A 23,901-nucleotide genomic window follows, 5' to 3' on the forward strand; every position below is an offset into this window, starting at 1 on the left:
ATTTGCTTTATAATAATAAGTATATTTGTTGATAATGTTATTTGAGTAATTCTCTGTCAAAATCTCAGGATATTTAAAGATACTTAATATTTTAAATTCTGTACTTAAGAATTAACATGTGGGAAGTGGATTTGGCTCACATGAGAGCGTCCGCCTACCACATGGGAGGTCCAAGGTTCCAACCCAGGGTCTCCTGACCCATGTGGTGAGCTGGCCCATGCACAGTGCTGATGCATGCAAGGAGTGCCCTGCCATGCAGGAATGTCCCCTGTGTAGGGGAGTCCCACGTGCAAGGAGTGCGCCCCGTAAGGAGAGCCACCCCACACAAAAAAAGTGCAGCCTGCCCAGGAGTGGCACGGCACACAAGGAGAACTACTTGGCAAGATGTCACAACAAAAAGAGATATAGATTTCTGGTGCTGCTCACAAGAATACAAGCAGACACAGAAGAACACACAGTGAATGGGGACAGAGCAGACAACTGGGGGTAGAGGAAAGGGGAGAAAAATAAACAAAAAAAAAATGTGTAGCTACATTATTTTGCCATGCTACTTTCCTTAACACACTAAATACTTTGGACGTTAATGAGACTTTAACATAATAAATGAGAGGAATATGGGTTATAACACAATGACTTTAAAACAACACAATGTGGGTATATGGAAATCCCCCATATTTTCTATGTGACTTTTTTGTAACTGAAAGCATCTCTGAAGATACAGCAAAAAAAATGAGACATGGGGAACATACAGAAAAAATCTTCAATGTACATAAAAAATAACATCTTACAATGATGAAAGACAATAAAAACTATTTTATTTAAAAACAAAAACACCCCAGAACCCATGAAAAATGCTATCTTTGTTTAAGACTTTGCTTTTGTAATCCAGGTATCAAGTTTCCTGTAATGGAGATCATGATGCTACTGTTGATAAGGTCAAAAACTGCCACTTCTTAAGATTGTTCTGAATAGCTCAATTTAGGGAAACATGGTTCAGTGAAGGAAGGTGTATAACCTGTATAATATCCTCAACACATGGATTCATTACTTAAAATCTTTTTTTTTTTTTTTAAGATTTTTTTATCTCTCTCCCCCTCCTTGCTCCCCCACCCCCTAGTTGTCTGCTCTCTATGTCCATTTTGCTGTGTGTTCTTCTGTGTCCACTTGTATTCTTGTCAGCAGCACTGGGAATCTGTGTCTTTTTTTTTTATTTACACCCCCCCCCCCATTGTCTGCTCTCTGTGTCCATTTGCTGTGTGTTTTTCAGTGACCTCTTCTATCCTTATCAGTGGCACCAGGAACCTGTGTTTCTTTTTGTTGCATCATCTTGCTGCGTCAGCTCTCCGTGTATGTGCGACTCCATTCTTGGGCAGGTTGCACTTTCTTTTGCACTGGGCAGCTCTCCTTATGGGACGCACTCCTTGCGCATGTGGCTCCCCTACGTGGGGGACACCCCTGCGTGGCACGGCACTCCTTGCATGCATCAGCACTGGGCATGGGCCAGCTGCACACAGGTCAAGGAGGCCCAGGGTTTGAACTGCGACCTCCCACGTGGTAGGCAGACGTAGGGCCTACCTGGGACAAGTCTGCTTCCCTGTGTCGCTTTTTGTTGTATCATCTTGCTGCGTCAGCTCTCCATGTGTGTGAGGCACCACTCCTGGGTAGGCTGCACTTTTTTCTTGCTGGGTAGCTCTCCTTACAGGGCACACTCCTTGCGCATGTGGCTCCCCTATGTGGGGGATACCCCTCACGGAACTCCTTGTGTGCATCAGCACTGCACGTGGGCCAGCTCATCAAATGGGTCAGGTTTGAACCCTCAACCTCCCATGTGGTAGGCGGGCGCTCTATCTATTGAGCCAAATCCGCTTCCCACTTAAAATCTTATTTATGTGTTTTCTTGGTAGTGTCTATTTAGAAAGGAATAAAAAGTTTTATGTAGCTCGATCCTTGTAAAAGACCTTTTAGATTTTTGGGTTTTTTTGGTCATGTAGTTTTAGGGTGTGTCTGAAAATTATCAGAACTCTTCACTGAAACTTTTGTGTTTGGAAAAAATATATATTTCAATCCAAACATGTGTTCCTGCACCCAGCTTAGAAACAGAAAGTGTTCGAGTTTGCTTGCATTAGCTCTTCCTTTGTTATTTTGCTATATAAATGTGACATATTTAATATAAAATGGTATATATTCAAATTTTACTGCTTGAGGAAAGAATGACATACAGTTAAAGATTTTCAGGGAGAATACATTTAATGTAAAGACTTACAGCTTCTTTGTAGGTTTTGAATTGTGTGTGAACCAGTGATCTATAAAGAAACAAAACGTAGGAATAAGGTTATTACCATTGTGGTTTTAAATAAAACTTAGTATTTTCAAATATTTTCCTCCTCTCATCCTGTATATTGGAAGTTACCACTTTATCATTCTTTTATAACTGAAGCAAATAGACTCATTACATAAGAATGAATGGGGGAATGAATGTTTGCATAGGCAACAGTTCTTTGTTTGAAACTAGGTGCCCAACTGCACAGGTCATGAGGATAATAATGAGGTATTTGTCCTCTGCTTCATCCTAAGGATTTAGCACAGTGCCTGGCATATAGTATGTGTCCCAAAAATAGTTATGGAATGAATGAATGCCCATAATAACACTTAGCAGTATATATTTAATGCTTGAAAAAGAAATATGCTGGTACTTCCCATATGTCCAAGACATGCAAAACTACACATCATAATGGAGATTATGAAAACATAGTTTTAGCTTAGCAAATGCCCAAGGAGAAAATCAAATCTAGAAAATGACACGAGACTAAAAAAAAAAAATAAGACAGATAAATAGCCCATTAAGGTGTAGTTATTCAGGCACCATGTTAACAGAAAAGAATATAAATCTGGATGAAGGTTAATCAAGAAAATTGAATTCCTTGCGAGAGTTCATTATAATCTAGTTCAGAAGCCTGGTGGGTATAGCAGGAAAACAAAGCCACTGTCGACATAAGAAGCCAACGGAACAGGTACTAGCTAGTCTATGTGCAATTCTGTAGAGATGTTCCATTAGTTGGAACCCACAATTTAACAGAGTACCATTGAAGATCATCCTCACTAAACTGGAAAAGAACCTGTCTTGACCTAATTCTTATCTAGGTCTCAGGCCTCATTTCCTCATACATCTTTCTTCCCCAAATCCCCTTCCTAAGGCCTCAATTCTTATCAACTTGAAATGGATGCAAATGAAATCATAATTTTAAAACAGAAAATGTCTACAGATATAGACTCCCTTCCTTTAGAAACTGAGGAGACTGAGTATCAAAGAGTTTTGGGTAACAAGCCCCAAATGACCCAGTTACTGGCAGGTTTGGACTAGAGAGCCCAAGTCTGGATTCCTAGTTCTTGGTTCTTTCACTACAATTCTCTATTAAAAAAAGTTCCAATTTATCTCAGTTTCTGTGACCCTAGCTTTCCTTTATCCTCTGCACCACAGCAAAATAGCCTAATTCTATACTTTTTTAAAAAAAATTCACCTTCCCACTTTTCTGTTCCATCTGCCTTCCAGATCTAGAGCATCTATATTTCGACAGTAAATGACAAATACTCACTTTGCAATCACTTTTGAGATACCTGACCACCTGATGTAGGAGGTTTTTGGAATCTCTGTCATTTTTAGGTCTCGAATTACCTTTCGACACATTGAGAATATTGGAATGTCAGAGATGGCAGGAAAAGTACTGGGAGGCCCTTCCCAAACTGAGTCCTGTGGAACAGCAGCCTGAGGAGAACATTTTGTACTGAGAACAAAGAGCAAAGGGTTCTGTGGTTCTGTGATCAATTAAGCTTCGGAAGTGTCACAAAACTAAATTCTTCTCTCAGAGATTCACCATGCATGTTAGCTTTGAAAAGACACCAAGTCTCAGTAGTACAAGAAAAATTAATTTTGTTTAATGGTTTCTCTCTTTACATATATTAACTTCCCTTTAAACTGGTTTAGGAAGGTCTTGCCTCTTCTAGTCTCCTTGGGTTACAACTTGAGAATGAGTCTGACATAAGAATGATTTACCAAGTTCCAGCTTTATGCTGGTGCCAGAGGCCTGGGTTCCAATCCAACTCGAAGCCCTGGGCTAGGGCTAGTCTCTTGTATTGTGTCTTCTTTGCTGGATCCCATTCTTTCTGGTTTTCAGCATACCTAGTATCCAACCCTTTGCCCTGGGACGGACTACAAATGTTCACATAGAGTATACAGGTTGGGGAAGGGCAAAAAGGTGGATGCTGATCGCATTAGTTCAGCTTGATTTTCTACCCAATCAGGACATGGGCCTCTGCCAGGGCTCCTCACTTATACAACTTACACAACTTCTCTGCAATTCCAGACACTGAGACATGGACACACAAAGCCATCCTAAGGAGGTTTCTCAGGAGTTCCAAGGAACTAGAGGAACAAGCTCAGAGAAAAGTATTCTTGAGATTTGAGGGTAAGTCTCTTCGGCTTGGATCCTAACCTTTAGGTGAAAGGGTCAGCTGAACCTGGGCCCCTCCAGGAATCATGGTGGTATTCTAGCCAAAGACTCTGGGTTCTGGGCTTCTAGGTATTGGCTTATGTCGCAAAAAAGAATTTAAGGACATACCATAGGATAGGCAATGGATTAAATAGTTTATTAAGAAACAAGAGTACATAGTCCTAGATATGGACTGCGGGTGTGCTACAGGATGAGTCCCGCAAGGGGGGGCCAGTTAGTGAGGCAGGTTAGTACAGGGTAATGGAGAAGATGACCCACAACCTGGCTGACAGACAACATGGCTCTCAGACAACATGGCTCTCAGACAACATGGCCGGCAGACAACATGGCTGCAAGACCTTGCTGGGACTTTGAGTTTAACCGTGAGGTCCCAGTTTCTCTTTCTGGGACCTCCCCTTGGTCCTGGACATTCCAAAAAGGCTTCACCATTGGCCCTTACCATAGGTGAGGTAACCAGTAACTGCAGGGACCCATCCCCTATCATTAGCAAGGTGGTAGAATAATTAACAGTTTTAAGGTGATCACAGGAGGCAGCGCCCACCCTTTCTGCCTAGAGGGACCTGCACCAAATCTTGGTCTTTATTTCCGTCTCTCTCTCCCATTTCTCAGCAAGCTCTGTTCTTTCCCCCATTTCCCAAATAAATTCTTTTTACGGGTCTAACTAAACTGGCATGTTCATAAATTTTTATGCATCATAGCCAAGGGCCTAGAGGAATCCAACACTTCTCTGCTTTCCTTAGGCCTTCTGAAAACCTTTACCCTTGCCTCTTCACGGTGTTGGGGAGGGGCCCCAGCTGTTTGCTGTTCCAGGTGGCTGCCTTATTGCCTGTTAGCTCTCAGGTGCCCAATGAGGAGGCCTGTTTGGGATCATTTGGGGCTTCTCTTTGACGCCAGAAAGAGTTCCAAATGGGACCTCATGGCCCCGGGCTGGCGGTCTTTCCGGCTTTATTCTTGGCAATAGCCTGCCCCTCAGGGCATTTCCAGCGAGTTTCGTGGCCAGGTTTTCTGCCTGGTCTTTAGCTGTGACCCAAGTCTTCTTTTCCCTGTATTAACCTGCCTCATTTTGTGGCAAATTGCCCTTTCTTCCTCTTCATACTTCCTTTTTATTTTCTCCTAAGTTCACAACCTTTCTTTCCCTTTTACTCTTGGCTCTCTCACATCAAGTTTTTCCAGTTGATTCTAGAGACCCGGATATATCAGGAATCAAGGGCTCCTTTCCATTTTTCTCTTGGGGGTAGAGGAAGCTAGGACAAAGTAACACAAGGAAGGGGATTTTGGAACGGGATAACCTGCTGTTCACAGAGAGGTGGGCCAGTATTTGCACAAACTTTGCTAGCTTTCCGTTTAGGCATTAGCAAAACAATTGTGATGGGAATGGACGGACACAGAGGTCCGATAGCTTTCACTGATAACAGGTAGTCTGTACTCCTCTTAAAAGCTCCTTAGTCCAGCCAAATAGGCCCACTCAGTTCCCAAACATGCTCATTCAGACCACCTTACTGCCTACTGACACCTTCATGTGCTTGTATTATTTTTCTCCCTGTCTCCTTATATAAATTCTGAACCCCTTAAACATAGTAACTATTTGGAACATTTGTGGAGAAAAAAAATTAATAAATATATGTTAATTACATGAAACTTTGAGAGTTTAGTGTAAAATGTAGGTCACAAATTCATGTCTTCAGGGACCAGGGCAACTAATGTAAATGAGTAAAACAGGAGGAGTGATGAGGGAGTGGTGAGGCTTGTGGCAAAGTGGAGAAACAATGTACTTAGTATGGAAGTGGCTGCTGCTTCCCAAGTGATTGCATGGTGGTGGAATTCTGACCCAGCATTGCCAGATGATCTAATTTTTCAAGAGAAGCAGGAAATCTAGATTATAAGATATATCCTGAGTTTTAAGTATTGGCAATAAATGTTTAAATATATAGTATGGGCCAAAAATAACACCTGCAGGTCAGTCTGCCTCTCAAGTTTGCTGTTTGAAAGATCACATTTTAAAAATACAGACAATATGCATTATTAACAGTGTTGTATCCCCAAATCTAAATGATAAAAAAAAAAACCAAGGCATTAAATTAGAATTTGATTTTTTTCAGCCCTTTATTTTATATTTTTTAATTGTAAATGTACAGAAACAGCTTAGAGAGCAATGAAAATGAGCAGAGGGATTATGGAGAATCTGAATATTTATGGGTCTCTCAAGGACAGCTGAAGGTAATGTGCTTACTTCTTTTTAAAAATCTTTTTTCCCCCCTAAAACATAGGTTTCTTGTCAGAGGTAATTATGGTCATTCTTGAGGGATCAAAAGAGAAATGGGGGTAAGTGTTGAAGGAGAAGATAAAAGGGAAATAGATTAAAGAGGATACACTAGATAAATATATGAAAGAAAGTTGGAGCTACCTAAATGCTGCCTCTATCACCCTCCACCAAGGATGCCACTATCTACACCTACAGAACACCAGGGATGGGCTGTTTATAATTTGGTGTTACAACGAAAGCACCCAGTATGGTGCTAGGGGTCATGGGCAATGCTGAGGTGTTTCCACTGACCCTTCTTGATAGGTAGACAGATATTTATTTATTGTGGCAACCCACAAGTGCTCTACAACCCAAGAAGGAGTGGAAGCTGATAGTTGTCACACAAACTGAAAATGAAAGGGCCTTCCATAGCATGAATGTATCTTAATTCTTTAAAAGCATCCACAATGGGAGGTCACAGGCATGACCAACACAGTGCTGACTCAAGTATTTTTGCATCTGCTTTCAGAGGCTTTGGCTTACTCCTTGGAATACCCTTAATGAGGGCAAATCCTCCTTCTCTGAGTTTGAATTCAATTTCTGGAAAAGCCAAAGATCATCTAGATAACAAGGTGTATGTGAAGCTGAAGGATCCTGTTTTGGTCATAAACAAGTTGACTCTATAAAGCAATGAGACTGAGGTTCACAGGTACCTCATTACATCCATTATATCCACTACAAAGTATCTCCTAAAAATTTTTAAAGACATAGTTTAGCCATGTGGTGAGTACTTGCAATGGCATCATCTAAGCATAGAGCCAACACCCTTGGAGGGTACAGGTACTCTGTTTACCAGTCTCTGTATTTCCCTGTCAGGGCAGTGTAGCACATTGGAAAGACAATGGGACTGAGCTAGACCAGGTTGGAATCCCTTCTTAGCCACTTACCAGCTATATGAGTTTGTGGAAAGTATTATTTAACCTCTCAAGCATTTTTTTAATGAAAGTTTCCTGAAATATAAGAATATAGAATATGAGAGTAGGAGTTATGCTTGTTTACTACAATTTCCCCTGAATGGTGCCTGGCACAAAGTAGATATGCAACAAATAGTCACTGAAGGAAGAAACAAAAATTCTAATGTATGCCAATCATTTTAAATAAAATTCAAACTAAACAAGGTACCTGTTAGAGCTCCCCCCCTTACAAGGTTTGCAATGATTAAGAGGTCAAAAGGTTGTGACTCCATTCCAAATGATTGAGCAAGAACAGCGTATTTCCCCCCAAGGATGAGCCTTACCACAGTGGGAATGGAGCAGGTAAGGACCCACACCTTCTAGACCCCCGCATTCCAGGAATACCCTACCTCCTAGCCCACTACCCTCCAAGCCATGCATGAGAAGAATTCACTTTTAACTAGAGGCTATACTCAGAGTCTAATCCCCTCCCCTCCAGCTAACGTTTTCCTGCCTTTTTCCCTGTATAAATTCACATCTGCACCTTCCACGATCTGGCTGAAGTCTAATCTTCAGATCCCCTCCATTGGGACAGAGTCCCGATGAACTTCTGCCCGCCTGCAATCCTCAGTCTCCATGTCCCAGTGAGTACGTCCTTTTTTTTCTACCAGTACGCACTGAAGCTATTAAATTAACAAGTTTTTTTTAAAGTACAATAGTTCAAGCTGTAAAGACTATAGCAGCCACAGATTGTTGTTAACCATATAAATTGGAAAATAACTTGGAAGTAAGTAATAGGACCTGCAAAATTATTTATACACTTTGATCTGGTACTTTTACATCTTGAGCATCTCTTGAGGAAAAATCCTAAAAACAAAATGATTATATACATAAATATGTTTAATATTCTTTATTATGGCAAGTAATTAAACCATGTGAAGTATGTGATAATAGGAGAACAACTAGGTTAAAAAGGCCACTTGTTCTTTGCATCCTTTACAAAGAAAGATGGGAATACTATGCAATATAAGGTGGTTACTCCTTCTGGTAGAAGGCTAAGTAAAATTAGCTGTGCATAAAATTGTTTGGACAGTATTATAGCATCTAAGAAAAGGAATACAACATATACACAAGAAGAGAGATTCAAGAAAATATGAGGAAAAGAAAATGGTGGTTATGTTAAGATGAGACTACTGGTGATTTTTTCCTATTTCCCAAATTTTCTATTGCATGATTACATATCTTTTATAATAAAAGATAATTCCTAATTTACTGGAGGAATTGTGCTTTTAGGTGGGAAAAATGTAAGTGCAGCTGTGACACCCAGGGATTATAGACATTAAAAACATTCTCCATCCTCTGCCCAAATACACCCTTTAGCAACTGATATTCCCACAGGCATTCCCTGGTACACACCCTTGCCTGCATAATTTGGCTGATTTCCCATGCAATATATATATATGTTCCTCAAAGATACAGGAGGCTGAACTTCAGGGTTCAGTCTTTTACTGGACATTTTCCCAGCTTCACCTCATGACCAGTCTCCAGTTCATCCTTTAGTATCATCTCTGGGGTGCTCTGGCCAACTCATCCCTCTCACTCCTGCCTTGATGTTCTCTAGTGCTTGGTACAAGCTCCTGCTGTTGAAGGTTACTGCTTTGCTATTATTAGTTTCTTAATCTAGCTCCCTCACTTTTGCTCCCTGAGGTCGAGCATGCTGCCTGGTACATAATAAGTGCACGGTAGAATTGTTGAACAAATGAATGACTTGCTAACTTATTGTGTCCTTTCACTCTTGCTTCTAAGTTCAAGTCTTCTGAGGATTGGGCAGCTTTCCTCTTACAATTTTCTTTCTTGGGCTTTCCATGGAGAGGAAACAGGAATCCAGGACAAATAAAAGTGCCTACAACTCCAAGCAGGAGAATGGCACCCATCAACCATGTGGGATCTAAGCCCCGTCTCAATATAGAGGTGGTGTGGATATCACCATCCCAGGGTCCACAGGATGGAGGAATAAAATATAGATTAGAGTAGACTTAATGATATTACACTATAGAACTATTGTGACTAGTAATGGAAGAAACTGTAGCATTGATGTGGAGAAAATGGCCACAGCAGTTGCTGAGGGCAGGGAGAGGGAAGAAGAGATGATATGGGGGCATTTTCGGGACTTGGAGTTGTCCTAAATGATATTGCAGGGACAGATGCTGGACATTATATATCCTGCCATAACCCATGGAATGTACTGGCAGAGAGTGTAAACTACAATGTAAACTATAATCCATGCGGTGCAGCAGTGCTCCAAAATGTATTCACCAAATGTAATGAATGTGCCACAATGATGAAAGAGGTTGTTGGTGTGGGAGGAGTGGGGTTGGGGTGTGGGGTGTGGGGTATGTGGCAACCTCTTATATTTTTTAATCTAACATTTTTTGTTATCTATGTATCTTCAAAAGAATACAATAAAAAATAAATGCTCAAAAAGCAAAACAAAACAAAAAAACCACACCGCACTGCTTGATTCTGCTGATGCTGGCTTAACTGAGAAACATGATGCAGAGGGACAACTTCCTATCAGGAGATCATGAATACCCTCTTGCCTGTGGAAGCTGCCAGGGGACTTTTGGGGGCTCATCCATTTATTTATTCAGCAAATATTTGAGTGTCTACTTTGTGCCAGGTACTTTTAGAAAGGAATTGGGTACGTAGTGGTGAACCAAACAGATGTGCCCTACATCCTACAAACTGCAGCACTAAGCATATTTTTCCAGACCAGATTATGAGTACCTCTAGGTCTCCCACAGTGTCTGGCACATTGTTGAGTGATCAATAAACATCAACTGGGAAACAGACTTGGCCCAGTGGTTAGGGCGTCCGTCTACCACATGGAAGGTCCGCGGTTCAAAGCCCGGGCCTCCTTGACCCGTGTGGAGCTGGCCCATGCACAGTGCTGATGCGCGCAAGGAGTGCCCTGCCATGCAGGGGTGCCCCCCACATAGGGGAGCCCCACGCGCAAGGAGTGCCCTTCGTAAGGAGAGCTGCCCAGCGGGAAAGAAAGTGCAGCCTGCCCAGGAATGGTGCCACCCACACTTCCCGTGCAGCTGATGACAACAGAAGCGGACAAAGAAACAAGATGCAGCAAACAGACACAGAGAACAGACAACCGGGGGAGGGGGGGAATTAAATAAATAAAATAAATCTTAAAAACAACAACAACAACAACATCAGCTTTCATGTATGAATGTCAATAAACTGTTTTTAAAATGAAAAAAATAATAAATTCTTGTTTAAGTCAAATAAATAAATAAATAAATAAATAAATAAATAAATAAATAAATGTCAGCTAAAGGTACACTGGCACTAGGGACCAAATAATACCCGTTTTCCTCCAGCAGAAAGATGAAGAGTTGTAGAAGAGTGTAACATTCTAAGTTTAAGTGTAACTTCAATAATGTATGAACAGACTCAGAAAGTAAATCTGGTTCTTCCATATACACATAAAACCAGACGACTTAACAAGTGTGTTGAATTAGAAATGCTACCCATGGTGCTTGCAATTCTCAGGAGCCTGAAAGTGGGGAAAAAAAAGAAAAAAGAAAAGAAAAGAAAAGGAAAGGAAGAGGATAGCATAAAGACATCTTACCACTAGCAGCACCCAATTCCAAGCTCAACTTTTAAAGCAGGTATACCACTAGCAGCACCCAATTCCAAGCTCAACTTTTAAAGCAGGTAAAATTGTGTGATCTGCCTAAAAACATGCTTTACAGAAACAGGACATGTTTGGAGTAATTGAAAATTACTTCCAAGCAAATTTCTTTAGTAGATATAACCAGTAAAAAGGTTTTTTTTTCTTTCTACTCAAGACATCATCTCCATTTAACTTACAGAATTATGCAATTTTTATTGGCCATGTAAGGAAATAAGAGAAATAAATTATTGGTTTTGGTCAATGTGGCTGTTAACCAATTTCCAAATCTGTCACATAGTATTCCTCATAAAATACTGACCCACTGTCTTTGGACAAAAGTGTAGTACATATATTTGAGTGCTACACTTACAACTATAGAATTAGTAGCTATCAGTCTACAATGGAGCAAGTTTAACATTCATCTGATGTGAACTTCATTTTGAAGCAGACAGGAAAAGTTGTTTAGTCCAGAGTTTAAAATGTTTCCAAATAAATGAACCAACCAATATAAATTTGAAGTTTGCTGTTGAGGAGAGGTGTCTTTATTTTTTTCATTTATATTGGGGTAAATATATAGGACATAAAATTTACCATTTTAAGCAATTTTAAGTGTAAAGTTCAGTGACATTATTTGCACTTTCTATGCTGCATAATCATCACCACTATCTATTTCCAAAAGTGTCATCATCCTAAATCGAAACTCTGTATCCACTAAGCAATTATTCCCCATTCCCTCCTCCCCAGTGCATACTGTGTCTCTATGAATTTGCTTATTCTAGATAGCTCATATAAGTGGGATCATATAATATCTGTGTCTGACTTATTTCACTTAGCCTAATGTTTTCAAGGTTCAGTCATATTGTAGCATGAATCAGAACTTCATTCCTGTTTTCAGGAGAGCTGAACACTGTCTTGTGAACTGCTATGTTCCCATAATTGGCACATAGACTGCTCAATTATTGAATGATAGAGGTCCTGGTAAATTTCTTCTATTATGGTGGTCAACTCAAGACACCTGCCTTTTATAATATTAGAAATCAAAGTCATCGTATCCATACTCGACAGGCCAGTTCTCCAGGCTCCACACCAAATCCAAAGTCCTTATTTAAGGAAAATATCAACCCTGTTTGCAAGAACCTCCTCATGACCATCACACGGTGGCTAAAGAATCCATCATCAGGAATAGAATTCAAGTCAAGTACTTGAAGTTTTATAACAAAATGTTATGCCATCAAGTGTACCTTACTTAGGTACCTAAACTTTGAGGAACTCTTTTCAGAAGACACATAAAAAACTAAACTGAATTCATTTGCTAGCAAAGCTATTATTTGATATAAGATTGTGATAGTCTAAGGCACTTGCACTTTCTTCAGTTTTAAGAGCACTGACTCCAAAGATAGAGTACCTGGATTCAAATTCTGACTCTGCTATCTACTAGCTGTGTAACTGGGGCAAGTTACTTAATCTCCCTGTACCTCAATTTCTTCATTTATATTCTAGGAATAATCACAGTATTTATCTCTCAGTTGCTATGAAGATGAAGTGAGAAAATACATCTAAAGCACTTAAAACAGGGATTCTTAACCATTTTTTTCCCACAGACCCCTTGCCAGTCAGGTGAAAACCACAGATCCCTTACTAAGTCTATGCTATACTGTGTATTATTTAATAAATATATCGCACCCACACCAATAGGTCCTCACAAGGATAATGGTTTTTTGAATTTCAATTCAAGCTCATGGACCCCTTGTTAAGAACCCCTGACTTAAAACATTAAGTTATCTGTGATGATGATGATGATGATGACAATAATGATGATGATGATTACTTACTTATACATGCAATTAGAGCATCAGCAAACTATGCCCATGTGTTCAAAAACTTTAACCAAGAAGTTGGCTATATGCCAATCACTGTGCTAAGACTTTTACATATACAATCTCATTTAATCTTTATAACAAGCCTTAAGAGAGGTACTGTCATTATCCCCACTTTTACTCATAATGAAACTAAGACTTAGAGAGGTTAAGTAGCTTACCCAAACAGTCACACAACCAGTAAGTGGTGAAAGCAGACATAATAAGCAGCAGTGCCTGTTGTTGGAAAGATCTACACCTGTGTAGAAATTCACAAACCTCAGAGCAGTAGCAGATTACCAAGAAAAATCATGAAAACAAAAGAATTAAAAATAAATCTACTTTATATATTTATAAAACCATTTAGTATACTATAGACAATGACCAAAAATAAGCCAGATGTGGATTAAACATACTTCTTATATGCCAGGTACTGCTCCAAGTGCTTTACATAGCAATGAATTTTTGGTTATGTATATGACTATTTACTAGATCAAGAAACAAAGTCACAGGTCAAATACTTCATTCAAGGTCACAGCAGAGTCTGTATTTGAACACAGGTCTCCCTGATCCCAGAGTCCATGCTGTTAAACACTATGATAGTATTCCTCATAGTCTGGTAAATAAAGCATCAGTTTCATGAGGCATTTTGTGAAATAAGGGATCTCTGTAAACAAGTAGGTTTGGGGCTCACTATATACTATTCTCTATCTCTTATCTGAAAATATTTTTTAGTATAGTAGGAATTCTGAAATGTTTTATGGTAAAAAAAATCTTGACTAAGTCTGATTAATGCAGGATTTCCCAATCTTATTTAACCATGGGACACTTTCCAATGTGTAATAGAATCAAGAGTGAACACAAGAGGGGAAAAGGGGACTGGGAAAGGTTGAACAACCAAGCAAGCAGTTTGTTTAATATGTTGAAAGTAGACCTTCACATGGAGGCCTCCCACAGTGGTCATGTGTCTGTGAACCAGTTACTTAACCTTGCAATGCCTCTATTTTCTTTCTGGGAAAAGGAGGAAATTAACTATTTCACAATATAAAAAAATTTCTATTTGTAGTGTTTATTATTCAGAAAATGTTATCCATTATTATGCAGATATCTGCCAGCAGTCTTTTTCTATCTAAAGCAGAGGACTTGCCTTAAGGTCAAGGAATCAGGGAGAACTGTGGTTCTGGACTGGTTTCTTATTAAACAAAAAAACTATGCCATGAAATGGAAGTGCTTGAAACCTTGGGACAAACTGACCCTATCTTCAACTTGATACATACACAAGGGGTAGTAAGATACACATCTTATACTTTAGAAAAGTAGACGAGAAAGTTCAAAGAAATGTAGTTTGTATCCCAGGCCAGGGACAATACCAGGGAAAAGGCAACTGAGAAGAGGGTCTCTCAAATTAATTTCTCATTGGCCATTCACCAACGATCCCATTCAAGAGGAAAGACAAAAAGATATCAACAGAATGTGGGAATTTACCAATGGTCTTTAAAGGAGATGACCTATAATTATAAGTAAGGTTTAGCTAGAAGCAGGCACATAATACATTGCAAATTCAAAATTACTCATAAGTCTGTAAATATATTATGAGGAAGTTAGAAATGCAGAAACCAATGAGGTGTGGGGGAAAAAAACTTTCTGAGGACAACAAACAGTCATTTTTGGCTAAGTTATGAGTTACAAACACAAGGAAGAACTAAGGCAAACCCTTGGAGCAGATGGAGTAACACAGAAGACAGAAAGAAAGTGAACAGAAAGCTGTACCTCTTGAATACCTGTTTTTTATTTTCAAACCAAAAAAAAGTAGTATTAAAACAATCAGAGAGGGAAGCAGACTTGGCCCAGTGGTTAGGGCGTCCATCTACCACATGGAGGTTCAAACCCCGGGCCTCCTTGACCCATGTGGAGCTGGCCCATGCGCAGTGCTGATGCGCGCAAGGAGTGCCCTGCCATGCAGGGCTGCCTGTAGGGGAGCCCCACGCACAAGGAGTGTGCCCCGTAAGGAGAGCCACCCAGTGTGAAAGAAAGTTCAGCCTGCCCAGGAATGGCGCTGCCCACACGGAGAGCTGACACAACAAAAAGAAACACAGATTCCCATGCCGCTGACAACAACAGAAGCAGACATAGAAGACATAGCAAATAGGCACAGAGAACAGACAACCAGGGTGGGGGGGGGAGGGGAGAGAAATAAATAAATAAATCTTAAAAAAAAAAAACAATCAGAGAGAAATTATGTAATTATGTCTATGATAGGTGAGAAAGCTTAAAATTTGGTGAGGAGCCTATACATAAAGAAATATCAGGGGAAGTGGATGTGGCTCAAGCAGTTGGGCGCACACCTACCACATGGGAGGTCCTGGGTTCAGTTCCCAGTGCCTCCTGAAGAAGATGAGCAAGACAGTGCGCTGATGTAAGGTTGGCGCAAGAGATGACACAATGTAGAGACACAACAAGTAAACAAAATGAGAGACAGAGATATACAAGCAGGGAGTGGAGGTGGCTCAAGTGATTGGATGCCTCCTTCCCACATGGGAGGCCCCAGGTTTGGTTCCTGGTGCCTCCTAAAAAAGAAGACGAGCACACAATGAACAGACACAGAGAGCAGACAATGCCAACAATGGGGGGGGGGGGTAGGTAAATAAATAACATAAATCTTAAAAATAAAATTGATATAAAGGCAAAAAACATGTGACCAAAGAAAAACAAAGTGTTACCAGAGTATAGAGACAGAAATTATAGCTCCCTGGGGAAAATAGGGAAGTATTCAAAAGAGATGCTTTTTGAGTTGTGTTGAAAGATGTGTGGGATATTGGTCAAAATAAGAGTGAGTGTAAGAGGGTATGTGAAAGGACAGCAGGAGGGAAGCAGACTTGGCCCAGTGGATAGGGCGTCCGGTCTACCACATGGGAGGTCCGTGGTTCAAACCCCCAGCCTCCTTGACCCGTGTGGAGATGGCCCACATGCAGTGCTGATGCATGCAAGGAGTGCTCCCCAAGGCGTGCAAGGAGTGCCGTGCCACACAGGGGTGTCCCTGCATAGGGGAGCAAGGAGTGCTCCCCAAAAGGAGAGCGTAAAAGAAAGTTCAGCCTGCCCAGGAATGACGCTGCACACACAGAGAGCTGACATGGCAAGATGATGCAACAAAAAGAAACACAGATTCCTGTGCCGCTGACAACAACAGAAGCAAACAAAAAGAAAAACATGCAGCAAATGGACACAGAGAACAGACAACTGGGGCGGGGGGGCAGAGGAAAGGGGAAAGAAATAAAATAAATCTTAAAAAAAAAAAGTGATTGTACATTAAGATACATTTAAGAATGATTAACTGCTTTTTTATTCCTCACAGAAATATCATCAAACTCAAGTCACATTTTGGAAATAGGATGTCTCATTAAAATAAGAAAATAATGATGACATTCTGTCCAGTGATATATTTGAAATGCTAACCAAACAAACAAGAAGCTATAAATTAGACATTGTCTTAACATACCTAGTAACTGAATCTATCTGACCTTAACGTTTGATTGGATCCACAAGTTTGATTGGATCACCAAGAGGTGCTTTATACAGAAATCAGCTCTGATTACTCACCTGTCAGAATTAATACTGATTTAATTCTGTCCCTGAAACTATGTTTAATGCGTTTTGCTGCTGTTTGTGTGAAAAGAAAATCCCATCATGTCAGCTAAAAATTATTGTGGCTGGTGAAAGCTCTTGTTCACATGAAGAAATCACCGCAAGTAAGGGGAAGGCAGTAGACGAAACTTGTTTTACAATTAAATTTACTTTACATTAGTACACATTCCACTTCAAAACTCTCATGAAAAAGTTAGCAAATTGGGAGAGTCTTGCATGGTTTCGGTAAAGCTGGCATTCAAACCACACCCACACAGCCCAAAGGTATGTCGTGCACAGAGATTTTAGGTGAGGGCTCCTTAAATCTCAACCAGGTAGGGACATTTTGCTGGATGAGAAACCTTGCTCATCTAGTCCAGAAGCACTGTCATCCACAAAGAATAGAGGGAACATGCGACACAAATACCAATTTCAGTAACCTTTCTTTTACATTATGTCATTGAAAAGAAATATAGTACAAGAATTAGTAAATTAGGACATGATGATGGGAAGGATGTAAGACAAGCTAGGTTCTTGTTCTAAACTCCCTTGAGACCCTGTTTTTACCCTTAGTCGCCATCTTAATCACCCCTCTTAATTGTAATTCCTCTCCTTCTTAAGAGCTTGGGTATTGCAACCTCTTCTAGGATACCTGTCACATGCTAGCTGTTTCTTTTTAAAGCTATATATTAACATGGCTCCTTCATCTTAATATCTCCCCAAATCCTCACACAGTAGGCTTTCCATCTGTGTTAGGTCTGAGCAACTGAGCATGAAGCATGGTACTGATATAACTATACAGGTAACCCAGGATGCCTCTTTTAAAGAAATCTGATGTTCTTTACAGAAAAATTAACAATTTATTACCAAACAGTCATTGTAGAAAAAAGAGAAAATACAGACAAGAAATTTGAAGATACAGCCTTAGAATCATGAGGAAAAAAATCACATTGATATTTTGAATTATATCCTTCAGGTTTTTCCTATATATACATATATAGATATGCATAATATTATTTTTTGATATGAGAAATCTTAAATGGGATAATGGCATATATCCTATTTTGTATGGTTTTCCCACTTACCATAGAGTACAAAACTTCTGCAGGTCATTAGGATTTTACAACCTAATATTTTGGGCTGCATAGTATTTCAAAATATGGATTTTACCAAGATTTTCTTAATCTCTTACAGAATGCTTAGGTTGTTCTTAAGTTTTTATTCTTTTAAACAATGCTGAAAAAAAGATTGAAAAAAGAAAGAAGGAAGAAAGGATGCTAATAGTATCTCTGTTACATGTTCTCCATATTTCCTTTGGCTGACAGTGCTTTTGGACTAGTAAACAAGGTTTTTTGTTTTGTTTTTATTCCCATCATCCTGCAATAGTGATGTACATCGGCTCTAGCTCACAGAAGGACTCTTGCATTTATACCCTTAACCACAATTCTCAACCGCCTCAGGGTTCACAGTGTTATTCAGTCCCCAGATTATTCTCTAGCTTACTTTCTATTGACATTTATTTCCCCAGACTACCTTTTTCAGTCACAATCCCATTTATAAACCAGTTGCTACTCACTATAGTGTGTTACCATCAACTCTATCCATCCCCACACTTTTACAGTCAAGTTAATTAAAACTTCTACGTACATTAAGCATCCATAGTTCTTCTCAACCCTGCTCTTATCTCCTTATAACCTACTCTAGGTTTTAATTCCATGTGTTTATTATTTGTATTTAGTTCCTATTAATAAGACCATGCAATATTTGTCCTTTTGTGTCTGACTTACTTTGCTTAGTATAATGTCTTCAAGACTCATCCATGTTTTTTGACAAGCCTGTGAATACGGTTTTTAATGCTGTAAGATGGCCCCATCTTTATAACTATGATTTTGCCTATATCCATGATTACTTAAGTTACAATGAATTCTACCCAGAGATCAAAGGACCAAAGAATAAACACACCTCTAAGGTTTCTGATGGATACTGTCAAATTGTTCTCAAGAAAGTTTACATTTCCTCTAGAGGTATGCGTTCTACAGTACCTTCACCTGCACTGGGACACCATATTTTAAGATCTTTTTTCCATACCATTTTGAAATCAGTCTTCAAAACCTGCCCAACTCCTCATTTGTCCCTCTAGTCTCCTGCTGGCCAGTCTTCACCTAAACTGCTCCCCTGCCCTTTCCAGTCCTTCTTTGGCTTGTGCTTTTCCACTGCTGAAGTCTTATGAGGGCATTGCTATACCCTGATATTTGACTAGCTAGTATTTTATCCCTTAAACTCTTAGAGCCAAAGTATCAACCAGCTAATCTGATAAACTAATCCATGCTAATATTAAAGGGTTCATTCCCATCAGCATGTGTGCAATATAACTTGGATAATATAAAATAAATGTATCTGCATCTGCAAAGTATTTTATTTATCTTATAGAGAAGTGGTTCTCAAATTCTGCTGCATGTTGAAATCGGCTGAGGAGCTGTTAAAAACACTGATGCCCAGGCCTCACCCCAGAGATTCTGAAAAATTGAATAGAGTGTAACATGGGCATTGGGAATTTTTTTAAAGCTCTCCAGGTGATTCTAATGTAGCACCCAGGTTTAAGAAGAACGTTAAAAAGAGATTCTAAGTAACAGTAGTTTCTTCTTAGGTAATATTGGAGGGCCCCAAGGAATAAAAGGTGATGAACACAATCTCAATAATTTGACTAAACAGCACAAGGTAAAAGAGCTAAGGAGGGGTAAGGGAGAAAGCATTTGCCAATAACAGGACAAAAGCCACATTCACATATTTTTGATGCTAGGCAGGCAAAGCAGTCACCTGAAGCCGTGAAGCAGGTTTTTTCAGAAGTACTAGGGTAAGGAACTGAACCCCAGACCTCTTTTATGGGAAGGCACTGCTCAAACACTGAGCCACACCCACTCCCCTGAAGCAGTTTTAAATGCTTTTGTAATTGAGCCAATCAACTCAAACTAAAATTTTTGGGGTGACAATCTTTATGCCATACAAATTAATAATTAATGTAGCTCTTAAGGTTTCAATGACAGAAGTTACTTCCGATTTACATTTGTTTCATTGTGTCAACAAATTTGGGCAATCCTACATATTCTCTCTGCCCTCCCATCCCCAGCCCCCAATCCATAGTGGGCTCTTGGGGACAACTCTTAGAGTAACTAAGACAAATACCATTTTCTAAGAACTAGACATTTAAATACATTACTAAACCTTAGCATAATACCACAAGGAAATTATTAGCTCTATTTTATAGGGGAACCAGAGAGAAGGTTTTACAAGAGGAAGGTAAGTAAATTGTCTGGCTTCAAGAACCAGCAAGCGGCCAAGCTGAGATGGGATTTGGGGAGGCCTAAGTAACCGTCAGCTTCTTATTACTATGCCGCATAGCTTTATCCCCAGGAAAATTCAAAGTAACGCTGGTAAAGTTTTTACTGGGTGGAATATGCTTCCAGGTGATCTGAATGATCTTTCTGGCATTTCGCAATCCACAAAAGAAGTGATGAGAGGCACTTCTGTGCAAGCTCACTCTTGAACTCGTGTCAGGTAAGGACGCTTGCCACCTCATCTACGGCTGTGACCTGGGGTCACTCGTATCATTCCTGGTCACTGAAGTCACTGTCCTTAGACGATCCTACCCAGTCCTAACTTTGTTCAGACTGGTTTTCTACTTGGGGAAGAAAGGCTTTTTTCCCCAACCTGGCTTTTCCCAATTTTTTATGATGAGGAAGACTTTTTTGGTGACCTGAAAGCTAAGACCAGTCTCTTTGACCAATAGAGCAGTTTGTTTTTCCCCCTGTTCTCTTTACTCTTAAATTGTTGTAGAAGGTAATTTAACCTATCCAGGTAAACACCGTTGTCCTCCAGAATCTGTGAGAGTGTTACATAACTTCAAATTATGTAACTTCATGGAGGGAGAAGGGGATTGCAAGGGTTGCTATGTGAAGACTGGCTTTCTTGGAACCAAGGCTGGAGAATAGGTTGGCCGTTCTTTCACAGTGTCAACACTATAGGAAGCTGGAAGGACGGAAGAGGATGTTTAGACTCACAGACCTTCCTAAGAGACAACAGGGGGCTTTGGGGTGGAAAGCGGCTGGATTCAGGATTCAGGGAAAGCAAATCCATACTGCCAATATGCTACAAAACCCTAGTAAGGGGATTTTTGATAGGCCAAAGCCCCACAGACCATGTAATGATACACACAATTAGAGTAGACAGGGAAAAGTAAAATATGCAAGAAAATCATGCTCTCTCTGTCGTCATTCCTGGAAGGAATAACCCAAAATTAAAGCCCAAGTTTGAGGAGGGGAGGAGACTAGGTTTTGCTTTTATTAGCTGGCCACTGGATGAAGGGGAAGAGCTAGGCGTTTAGGTAGAAGAGGCTGCTCAGAAATACTGTCCAACCATAGCACTCAGCCTTGGTTCTTGCAGATAGAAGTTTAGATTTTAGATTCTCTGGCACTAAAAATAATGTCGCTTACCATGGAATAAACCGGAGACATTTACATTTTCCTGCCTATGGCTGGGAGAAATGCATGCTCATGATACAGGAGAGAAATGTAACCCTTCGGGGTAGGCCAGGGTAGCCTGGCTCAGGCAAAGGTTATCTCCTTGCCAGTCAAGGACATAAAATAAATGCTACAGGGCACGCAGAAAACAAAAATGCATCCCGCGAACACCGGCTACCCTCGGACCGCCGCCTCTTCCTCAGCCAGCCGGGCCTCCAGGCCACCTTTTGGTGGATGACAGGGGAGATCGGGGTCCCTCCAGTGCTGAGAGGAGCCCGGCTTGCTGTCCCTGGGAATGGTACGCTCCACAGTCAGGGGACATTGGGAGATCGCCCGCGCCCGCTTTTGCTTTTAAGGTGGATGCATTCCTCGGAATCGAAGCCTGTTTTTTGCGAGCCCTTCTAAAATATTTAACTCACTCTGTGTCGGTCGGCTCTACAGAAGAACGAGAATGGGCGAAGGGTGGTTTTAAAAATGCAGAAGGACTTTGTTTTTTTCTTTTCTGACGTTGCTAACCAAGAAAGAGGGAGGCGTTTAGGACAGAGGAAAGGATTAAACGGCTGCCAATTTCTATCCAAGAACTTGGTCTCCTCCGTCCTCCGAGCAGACGAGGAGACACGGATCTCGCCCAATGTTAGGGAAAAGGAGGCGAATGCGATAACCCGAAAATGCCCGACTGAGCCACCTTAAAAAGCGATCGCCTCACTGCGTTAGAAAAATATGCATTCTCGTGGGACAACAATCGGAAATTTTGCTCTCCCCTGCAAATACTGCTTAAGAGAAGGGAGACAGAATCAGCAGCGGGCTGCGTCTCACCACTTGCTGGGTGCTCCGGAAAGTCGCGTCCAGCAGCATCAGCTTCCAGGGCTCGGACATGGAGCTGGGCAGGGGTATGTAGACGTAGTAGGCGGCCAGGGCCACCAGGGCGGTGAGCAGGACGCACGACGACCTCATCCTGCCGCGCTCGCTCGGCTGCCGCGCGCACCGGCGCGGAGGACCCGACCGTGCCGCCCGAAGACCTCCAGCAAGTGTCCCCCGGGCGCCCCCAGCCCCCGGCCCGGCGCGCCTGGAGCCAATCAGAGGCGGCGCCGGGAGGAAGTGGGAGCGCGGCGCGCGCCCGCGCGGGTGTCCTGGCGAAGCGCTGCGGGCGCCCAGGTTGGAGGACGCCGCGCGGCCGCGCTCGGCGCTGCACAGCGGGCTCTGGAGGTCGCGAGTCTGTATTGCGTGCAAGTGACGAAAGGCTCCTGCCTCAAGGAGAACGGCAGTCTTTTCAGTGTGAGGAGTCTCTGTCCAAAGCACGTGAGTCATTTTGACTGGACATTGTGATGGCTATTGAGAAAGATAAAAACTCACTGTCTTTTAGAGCCCGGCTTAGGGGGGGATGGAAGTTCTAGCGAAAATGTGGGTGAAAGAAAGTAGTTTAGAAATTCGTTTAGCTCAAGCAATGAAACTCAAGCAGTAAACCTAGCTCCCAAATCTTGGTTTCCAAATTCCATTCTCCAGTAATAGGAACCATAGCTGCTTGGAGAAAAGAGTGATTCCAGGGCTGGGGCAGGTAAAGGACAAGATGAGCTTGAAACATCTTATTGGGCCGGATAATAAGGAAGTGCCCCCAAAATGATGAGGACTTGTCAAAAGGTCATAGGCACTAGCTTATACTAGTATAATGAATAGAGAGGGAAACTTTTCTTTACAATAAAATGCCAACTAATATGCACAAAACTAGTGAGTGAAATGGAAAGGAATTCTAGTTCTACACCAAAGGATCTCTCCAATATTAATTACAAAGGGAAAATACCTACTTTGTAGTGGAGAAACTTAGTGGACACCATCTTTAAATTTTCTTTCAGTGGGTCAGTGGTAGATGTATTAGTCAGGGTTCTCTAGGGGAACAGAATCAACAAGGGATATCTGTCGATAGTAAGAGATTTATCAGAGTCTCTCATGCAGCTGTGAGGATGCACAAGTCCAGGTTCCACAGGCAGGCTGCAACCAGGAGCGCCAATGAAAGTCCAATGAAGGTTCTTGATGAGTTCTGGGGGACGTTGGCTGTCCAAAGACAAGCTGGGAAATTCTCTCTCAATACTGGAATCACTTTCCTTTTTAAGGGTTTCAACTGATTGGGTTAAGCATCACTCATTGCTGATGGCAATCTCCCTGATTGATGTAATTGTAATCAGCTATCTATGATTTACCACTGCAACAAAGTCAATGGTGACTAAAGTCCATAAATGCCCTTGTATTACAGTTAGCCCAGTGCTTGCTTGACCAAATGACTGGGCACAATTACCTGGCTGAGTTGACACAATAGCCTAACCATCACGGTAAACAAGAAGTATTTGAATCCAGATATTCATTTAAAGGTTGGGGGGAAGTGTACAGAATGGGAGAGAAAAAACTCACTAGCAGAATTCTAACCAGAAAGTGAGAAGGAAAACATTAAGAATTGTTTCTAATAGGTGGCAAGAAAACAACTCAAAACTTATTGATCAAGGCCTTAAAATACCTACTGCATA

The 23,901-nt window shown here is 41.0% G+C and overlaps 2 protein-coding genes across 4 annotated transcripts in view; one reads left to right on the top strand and one right to left on the bottom strand.

The window, feature by feature from the left end:
- NCEH1 (neutral cholesterol ester hydrolase 1) overlaps window positions 1-22,574 on the bottom strand; it is an 89,036-nt gene extending 66,462 nt beyond the window's left edge. Inside the window, exon 1 of the mRNA XM_058295331.1 lies at window positions 22,202-22,574. Coding sequence (XP_058151314.1) covers window positions 22,202-22,339 — 138 coding nt within the window. The 5' untranslated portion in view covers window positions 22,340-22,574. The remainder of the gene's footprint in view (window positions 1-22,201) is intronic.
- ECT2 (epithelial cell transforming 2) overlaps window positions 21,195-23,901 on the top strand; it is a 134,249-nt gene continuing 131,542 nt past the window's right edge. Inside the window, exon 1 of one of the 3 annotated variants that reach the window (XM_058295330.1) lies at window positions 21,195-22,684. The gene's annotated coding sequence lies outside the window, so the exon portion shown is untranslated. The remainder of the gene's footprint in view (window positions 22,685-23,901) is intronic. The other 2 variants (XM_058295327.2, XM_058295326.2) reach the window with 2 other exon arrangements.

The sequence above is a fragment of the Dasypus novemcinctus genome, chromosome 4 (genome assembly GCF_030445035.2).
Source record: "Dasypus novemcinctus isolate mDasNov1 chromosome 4, mDasNov1.1.hap2, whole genome shotgun sequence".
Lineage (NCBI taxonomy): Eukaryota > Metazoa > Chordata > Mammalia > Cingulata > Dasypodidae > Dasypus > Dasypus novemcinctus.